At 47.5% G+C, this 8,684-nt stretch overlaps 1 protein-coding gene and 1 long non-coding RNA gene across 3 annotated transcripts in view; one reads left to right on the top strand and one right to left on the bottom strand.

Annotated features, from left to right (window-relative positions):
- The window catches only part of ANGEL1 (angel homolog 1 (Drosophila)), a 20,617-nt gene extending 15,107 nt beyond the window's left edge, over nt 1–5,510 (bottom strand). The window contains exons 1-5 of the mRNA XM_005860176.2: nt 5,481–5,510; nt 4,671–5,246; nt 3,514–3,740; nt 3,023–3,092; nt 1,082–1,515 (exon numbers count right to left, since the gene is read on the bottom strand). Of these exons, the coding sequence (XP_005860238.1) occupies nt 1,082–1,515; nt 3,023–3,092; nt 3,514–3,740; nt 4,671–5,246; nt 5,481–5,505 (1,332 nt within the window). The 5' untranslated portion in view covers nt 5,506–5,510. The remainder of the gene's footprint in view (nt 1–1,081; nt 1,516–3,022; nt 3,093–3,513; nt 3,741–4,670; nt 5,247–5,480) is intronic.
- Nucleotides 5,511–8,134: 2,624 nt separating this feature from the next.
- LOC106725049 overlaps nt 8,135–8,684 on the top strand; it is a 9,426-nt gene continuing 8,876 nt past the window's right edge. For both annotated transcript variants that reach the window (XR_001360913.1, XR_001360914.1), the window contains exon 1: nt 8,135–8,681. This is a non-coding gene — a long non-coding RNA (uncharacterized LOC106725049). The remainder of the gene's footprint in view (nt 8,682–8,684) is intronic.

Below are 8,684 nucleotides of genomic sequence, written 5' to 3'. Positions count from 1 at the left end.
CTTGGAGGGAAGGTAGGGGAGGGCAGGGTTAAGGGGGAAAGATCAACCAAAGGACTTACATGCAAGCATATAGGTGTAACCAATGGACACGGACAACGGGGGGGTAAGGGCATGAGCGGGGGGAGGGAGGGAAGGGGGTTATGTGGGTATAAGGACACATATGTAATATCTTAATCAATAAAAAAATATATTAAAAAAAAAGAAAAAAAACAGATGATCCATATATACATTAAGTGAAAAAAAAAGCTATAAAATATGCAGTAACATATCATGTTTATAAATACACACGATAGATATACCAGCTGATCAATAAAAAAATATATTAAAAAAAAAGAAAAAAAAAGACAGATCCATATATACATTAAGTGAAAAAAAAAGCTATAAAATATGCAGTAACATATCATGTTTATAAATACACACGATAGATTATATACCAGCTGTTAGAAGCAATCACAGATAGTGCTGGAGGGTGAGAGCTCTGGGGCCAGACCACCCAGCTACAAATCCTGGCTCCGCCATGAATGACCTGCATAATCTAGAGTAAGCAAATTACTAATTTCTCTGTGCCTTAAGTTTCCTCATTTATAAAATGGAGGCAATGACAGAAGTTATGAAAATTAATGAATACATATAAAGAGCTTAAAATAGCACCTGGCACATAGTAATTGCTTAATAAATGTAAATTAGGATTATATTATCACGGGAACATCGATATCACTATAAATGCATAAAAATGATCTGAAAAAATGCCACCAAACTTCAGCTATTATTTGACTCTAAGGGGAGAGGCAGGGATTGTAGGTAATAAAAGGGGCTTTGGCCTGATTTTAAGACATTTGAATTCTTTCAAGGATGTACTTATGTATTACTTATAGACTCAAAATAAATTAATGATAAAAACTGAAAGGATTCCAATATGCCAAAGGCACTCGAGAGTTCCTAACTTCTAGGCTTTGGGTACAAGAAAGCAGGAGGGAGCCAGAACCGGGGCAACTGAAGTCCCTGCCACAGAAGCAGTGCTGGTGCCACACCCGAGCCTCTCCCTAGGCCGTTCCCACCCACAGTGGTCTGCCCCTTTCACCTTCCAGGCCGGCATCCCATCGTATTGCAGCTCTCCATCCCTGATGAAGTTGTAGAGAGGTGACTCAGGGACGGAATTCAGGTCCCCACACAAGATGATGGGGCAGTGGCTGCCATCTGACAACCTAGCCACCTTGTCCACTTCAGCCAAGAGAATGGCCATCTGGGCCAACTTGACATCACCCCGGCGTGGGTTGTACAGGATGTGGGTATTAGCCACACATAATGGGGCCACCGAGACTTGCCCCAGGCCTTCTGGGACCAGTGGCTGCAGCAGCAACACTAAGCCCACGTTATCCCGATTGAGGAGCTCCAAGCCAGGCCGGAAGTACTCCACAGGGCTGGCGCAAAGCAGACGGAATCTCGTGGGCTTGTAGCAGACAGCACAGCCGTCCGTCTTACACCCGGTCCTCCTCTTGTAGAAACAGGTAAAGCCTGCAGGAATACCCCACCAAGGAGATGGATCAGAGTCCTTGAACCCTGAGTCCCTCCAACCAGTGGCAGTAACCCCGGTGGGTGTGCACAGGCATTGCTCCTGCTGCTCTATAATGGGAGTCCTTGCCCTTGCCAATCCCTGACCCTGCAGAGGTTCCCTGACAGTTTTAACCAGACGAGAGAGGCTCTAACGGGAAAGGAGGAGAGAAGGGTTGAAGCAATATAAGTCGACAGGGACAGCATGGAATCTAAAGTCAGACAAGTTGGCCCTGGCCAGTGTGACTCAGTGGAGAGCGTTGGCCTATGCACCAAAGGGTCTTGGGTTCCATTCCCAGTCAAGGGCACGTACCTGGATTGCAGGCTCAATCCCCAGGGCATGTGTGGGAGACAACCAATTGATGTGTCTCTCTCACACTGATGTTTCTCTCTCTCCCTATCCCTCTCTCACTCACTCTTTCTCTTTCTTCCTCTCTCTCTCTCCCTCCCTCTCTTCCTCTTTCTTTCTTTCTCTTTTTCTTTCTTTTCTTTCTTCCTTCCTTCCTCCCTTCCTTCCTTCCTTTCTTTTTCTTTCTTTCTTTCTTTTTCTTTCTTTCTTTCTTTCTTTCTTTCTTTCTCTCTTTCTTTCTTTCTTTCTTTCTTTCTTTCTCTCTTTCTTTCTTTCTTTCTTTCTTTCTTTCTCTCTTTCTTTCTTTCTTTCTTTCTTTCTTTCTCTTTCTTTCTTCTTTCTTTCTTTCTCTTTCTTTCTTTCTTTCTTCCTATCTCTATCCCTATCTCTATCTTTATCTCTATCTCTATTTCTATCTCTATCTCTATCTCCCTATCCCACTCCTCCCTCCCTTCCACTCTCTAAAAATCAATGGAGCCCTAACTGGTTTGGCTCAGTGGATAGAGCATTGGACTGAAGGGTCCCAGGTTCAATCCAAGTCAAGGGCCCATGCTTGGGTTGCGGGCTTGGTCCCCAGTAGGGGGAGTGCAGAAGGCAGCCAATCAATGATTCTCTCTCATCATTGATGTTTCTATCTCTCTCCCCCTCTCCCTTCCTCTCTGAAATCAATAAAAAATATATATATTAAAAAAAAAGAATGGAAACATGTCAAAAACTAAAAATAAATGGAAAAAAATATCCTTGGGTGAGGATTAACAAATAATAATAATAATAAAATAAATAAAGTCACACAAGCTGGAGTTCTAGCTCCACAACCTACTAGCTTTGTAGTTTTGTGACCCTGAGCAAGTCACAGAAATTTTGAGAAACTCAGTTTCCTCGTTGTAAACTGGGGATAATACTCGGCCTCACAGGTTTGGTTACTTCAAGAATTAAAGGGCAACATGTCACAGTTACTTTAAAACTTCGAACTCTACTTTCTTTTTCACCCACATAGAGGAAGAGCTAGCTCGAAGGTGAGACTGAAGGTTTACTGAGACAAAGGAAACCATGGTGTCTTCGGAGAGAGTAGACAGGGCTGCAGGAACAAAGACTGGCACACATGTCAGGGAGCTGCATTACCCATCATTCGCAGCGAGGGCTCCAGCTGCTCCCAGTAATGATCTTCCTGGACTTCCTGAAGACACAGTATCTGGGAAATATACAAGGAAACCCATCACTCCAGAATGCCCAGAGTGATGAACAGGACTCCCACCCCAGGAGCAGGCAGTGGCCAGGTGGGAAGCTGCTGTGGGTCTCAGGCACTGAACCTTCCCACAGGACTGACAGCCCCGGCAAGAACAGGCCAGCGTGAAGCCGAGGAGACCAGACACATACACTGGATTTTCCCTCAAGTCTCCCTCCCTGCACAAAGGTGCCAGAAAGTGCACCCAGGGAAAGTCTTCTCAGCATCTGCCAAAACTCACTGACTTCAGGCAGGCAAGCTCCAGGCCCAGGAAGGGCTCCAATCATGTGAACAACCATGGGAATGAACTCATTTTCTAAGAGCACCGGGAAACAGCCCAGGCCCAAAACAAATGCAAGTGGCACTGCCCACCCGGCTCTTCACTCACATCAGGGTCCCAGTGCTGGAATTCCTGCATGAGATTTGCAAAGCGATAGTTCCAATTGAGGATGTCCGGGTGGCAATGCAGATAGAGCTCGGAGCTCTGCTGCATCAGGTCCTGGGCCAGGATGTTATAGGACATCAGAGTGAACTGGAACTGAGGGCCATCCCCTGCCTCCAGGCCCTGCGCATCCAGCTGAGTGGAGAAATCCTCCCATTCTCGCCACAGGATTTCTGCAAAGGGGTTGGGAAGAAGAGGTCATGACAAGTACATGTTACCCGCAGGCCCCACCATCTCCACCCCTGACTCAGTGATACTGTGTCTCAAATTTTTTCACCTTCCATGTCACCCATTCCCCTCTGTGGTCATCTGAGCAGAACTCTAAGGACATTCTCACATTAGACAGTAAGCTCCATAAAGCCAGAGACAACCTTGGGCTGTTCACTACTGTATTCCCAGTACCTGGCATAATGCCTGGCACCTCGTGCATGCTCAACTAATACAGGCTCACACTTTTGACAAATCCATTGGTCTCTGGGGAATCACTCAGATGAATGTGCTTAATGGTTATCTGAGGTTAAAAACTCTTCTCAAGTCATCTCAGCCTTGGTTGTTTTCTAACCTCTAAATCTGGAAAAGTTTGTAGGGCTAGAAACCGCTTGTCCCCCATTTCCCTTAAAGCATGGAGCTGCAGAGTGGATTTCAAACCTATCTGAGCCACAGAACTCAGTCTTCACATTTTAATGGAAGCCCAATATGTGCCACAGATAAAACTGGCGTCATTCTGTTGAGGCACAGAGTGGAGGCCCCGAGGGCTCTCCGCCTCCTCCCAGGAAGCCCTTGGATCACCTCCAGAGAAACAGTCGCATGGAGAATCAGAACTAGGATCTGCTGTGTTCTGCCATCACCGAGCTATGTAACTCTAGGCATGTCCCGCTACCTCTCTGCACCGGCGTTATTTCCTCTGAGAGACCAGGGGGCTACGAGAGATGATTTCTAAGGCCCACCTAGATCTGACACTGCAAGAGTCTTAGAGAAAAGAATGCAGTGGCAGTGTTGACAGAGCTCCCCACCGAGAATCTTCTTTAGCAATGGCTCTGCCCACACCCACGACAACCTGGCAACCTGCTACCCTGGCTCTCTCAGCCAGCTGTCAGACTCACCATGGTAAGGAATTTCTACGGGGGGAGGCTGCAACTGCCCCAGGCCCTCAAAGGACCAGATGGGAGCCTCTTCCTGAGGCATGGGCTCAGGCGCTAGGCTCCAGGCGACCACTGCGGGGTCCTCTTCCCACTCCTCTGCAGCCAGTGCACCCATTGGGAGGATGGTGCAGTCTGCATACTGAGGGCCTGCCTGCATGGGGACAGCTGCCCACATCGGGCCCTCGCCCTCTGGCAGTGATTCCTCTCCTAGGACCGTGGGGGAAGGCTCCTCTAGGTTCTCTGCTGCCTGCAGGTCACTCAGCTGCCTGCTGCACCACTTGTCCTCGGAAGCAGCATCCTGTTCTCCAGGATAATCCATCAGGAGTGCCAAGCTGCTTTGGGCTAGTCCCTTATCTACTAGGGGACCCTCGCTCACAGTCGAGAACACCTGGCTCGACCCTTCTTCTCGCCACTGCTGCAGCAGGCCCTCACACTCTTCCTGGTCCAGGCCCTGAGGGGCCATGGCAAAGTCACCCTCTACCTGGGGGGACGAGCTCTTCGCCAGGAGGGCATTTTTTCGACACGTGAAGAAAGCATCTAAGAAGAAAGCCAAAATACCACATTATAAGATGGCAGCATCACCCCACCCACACTCTTTTCCCAACTAGAATGTGAATCCCATACAAGTAAGAATCATATTCACGGAGACCCTTCCCCCACCCCCACGAAGTGGGAGTCCGTTCTGGGGGACTCTTTCCCCCTCCCCACATGGGAGTCTGTACTTGTTCTTTAATAAATTTCCACCTTTGCTATAAAAAAAAAAGCCCTAACCGGTTTGGCTCAGTGGATAGAGCATCGGCCTGCAGACTCAAGGGTCCCAGGTTCAATTCCGGTCAAGGGCATGTATCTTGGTTGCGGGCACATGCCCAGTGGGGAGTGTGCAGGAGGCAGCTGATCGATGTTTCCCTCTCATCGATGTTTCTAGCTCTCTATCCCTCTCCCTTCCTTTCTGTAAAAAATCAATAAAATATATATTTAAAAAAGAAGAATCATATTCACTTTGCTCATCATTGTTCCATCACTGAGCCTACCCATCTTAGTGCCTAGAACTTCATCATCATCAGAGCAAAGTGCTTACCATGTGCCGGGCACTATTCTAAGTGCTTTGCAAGTACTGACTAATCTATATGGTAGGGATCTGATAAATATTCAGTGTGGGAATAAACGCAGTGGTTCTCAACCTTCCTAATGCCGTGACCCTTTAATACAGTTCCTCATGTTGTGGTGACCCTCAACCATAAAATTATTTTCGTTGCTACTTCATAACTGTAATTTTACTACTGTTATGAATCGTAATGTAAATATCTGATATGCAGGCATATCTGATATGCAGGATGTATTTTCAGGGGTCGCGACCCACAGGTTGAGAACCGCTGGAATAAAGAATGGTTGACCCACATAATCTAGGACAGAGATGGTCACATATAAACACACCTCTTTATCTCGAGATTGAGACTCCTATGAAACATTAACTCTGGTTCTAAGAGCCACTTAATCTATACAATTTACTTCTTTTTTACTGTTGTGAATCCTCACCGGAGGACATTTTTTCCATTGTTTTTAGAGCGAGTGGGAGGGAGGGAGGGGAAGAGGAAGGGAAGGGGAGAGAAACTTCGATATGAGAGACACATCGATTGGTTGCCTCCCGCACACGCCCCACTCAGAATCTGAAACCCAGGTAGTGCCCTTGACCAGGAATTGAATCCGAGACCCTTCGGTACATGGGCCAACACTCTAACCACTGAGCAACACCAGGAGGGCTAGAATTTACTTAACAAAGACCCTTGGTCTCTTGTCAAAGTTAGTTATTCTACTCACAAATTTTCACAAACTTCATTAGCTTTCCCATTCCATAACACAACAGAGGCTGTAAATCAGGTGCCAACGAGTGACAGCAAGAGACAGCTGTCACCTTTCTGCTACAGCAGCCACAAATGACGGCCAACAGGCAAGAAAGCAAGTGGGAAAAACTCTAAAATTAGGGCTCCCAAACTCCAGGCTCAGTACTTTGGTCCAAACAAACCCTCCTTACACACTAAGTCCCTTATGTGTGGCACAGGACAAGTGGCATGCATGATGCTGACCCTCAATCACTAGATTGGTTTTATCAGCTCTGTGTTGTTGTTTTTTTAAGGCAAGAAAAACATCAGAGTGGTTCAAACGTTGACACTATCTTATGGCCCATGTGAATATAACAGTGGTTTTCAACCAGTGATGATTTTGCTCTTGGGGGACTTTTGGCCTTGTCTGGAGACACTGTGGTTGTCACAGCTGTGGGGATGCTACTGGCATCTAGTGGTTAGAGACGAAGGATACTGCTGAACGTCATACAGCACAAAGGACAGCCCTACAGCAAATGATCCAGGCCCAAATGTCAAGAGTGCTGAGACTGGAAAATGCTGCTTCAAACCCATGGGCTGAGTTGCTGGCTTTAGTCTCAGGGACTTGATCGTTCCCCGTCTCTTGAAACATCCCCCATGCATAACAGATGGCGGGGGTTCTTTGATTTACCTGTGTGCTGTTACTAGTTTCCAAATTTAGCAGTTTTTTTGTTGATGGTGGTGGTTTGTTTCAGCAGCAGAATCCTTTTATTTAAAAATTTTAAAAAAATATGTAGAAACCATATAACAAAGTTAACCCATTGGGACTACTTTAGTGGGGGTGGGAGGGGTGGACCCTCCTCTGAGATCCCTTCAAACGTCTGTCTAGACCAGTGGTTCTCAACCTTGGCTGCACATTAGAATCACCTGGGAATCTTTTCAAAATCCTGATTTCTGGGCCTCACCCTCCGGAAATTCTGTTTCTTTGTTATGGGGTGGGGCCACAACATTAGTAACAAAGAAACAGAATTTCTGGAGGATGGGGCCCAGAAATCAGGATTTTGAAAAGATTCCCAGGTGATTCTAATGTGCAGCCACAGTTGAGAACCACTGGTCTACAATGACAGAGCATGGTTGACGGAATATTCTCTGGCTCCCTGAAAACAATTACTTCTGTGGAGAGTCTCATTCCTCAGAAGTGCCTACACCTGGGCCATCCCTAAATTGCGTGCCCACTACGCTGAGTGGCCAGATTATTATGACCATCCCGTCAGTACTTCATTGACACTTCCAAAAATACTGAATATTGGAAACTTCCTAAGCAAATCCTCTCAAGGTTTTATTATTATTATTATTATTATTATTATTGTTTGCATAACTAATTCACTTCATTATACTGATGGGGTGGTCATAATAATCTGGCCACTCAGTGTATATTCTGAGGAGTGCACGAGGCACTAGGGACACAGCTAGCAAAACAGGTGTGAGCCCACCCTCCCTCCTGGTGCTTGCATTCTAAAAGCAGACAGAAACAAACATCTCATACGAAATACACATATGTTACATAATATAAAACACACACACACACACACACACACACACACACTGCGGAAGGCTCCAGAAAGGGAAGGCACAGACTGCACACTCCAACCCTTATTTCTAAGAACATGCTTGCTAGCCTGTCCCGCCCCCTAACTGGCAGAGAAATCTTCGGCATTTAAAGACCAGGAATGAAAAGGGGCGGGCGGGTCGTGGAAAGTGAGACTCCCTCCTGCGTGTCAGCGGGGCATGGCCTCCATCCATCCCACTACCTCCCTACGCGCTGCTCAGAGCTCAGGTGCAAATGCAGCTCTGGGTTCTGAGCTTGTCTTTCACCCGGAGCCTCCGCGGGGAGCAGAGCTGAGAGGACAGTGAGTGCGGCCTGAACCTGGGACCACAGGTGCGTCCAGGTCTCCAGCCACTGACCCAGGGCCGACAGGCTCCCACCCAGAGAACTCGGGCATTCGCCCAGGCCCGGAGCTGCCAACCCTTTCTGACCCCCCAGAGCAGTGATCGGCGGGCCCCGGAACCTCCTGCACCCCGCGGCCTGGGAGGGGCGGTTCTGCCCTTCCCCGGCCCGCCTCCGGGTTAACTGCGGCCCAACGCAACCAGCGTG

Source organism: Myotis brandtii, unplaced genomic scaffold (assembly GCF_000412655.1).
Source record: "Myotis brandtii unplaced genomic scaffold, ASM41265v1 scaffold132, whole genome shotgun sequence".
Classification (NCBI taxonomy): Eukaryota; Metazoa; Chordata; class Mammalia; order Chiroptera; family Vespertilionidae; genus Myotis; species Myotis brandtii.
Note: the sequence above shows the minus strand (reverse complement) of the source record. Positions and strands in the feature narration are given on the sequence as shown.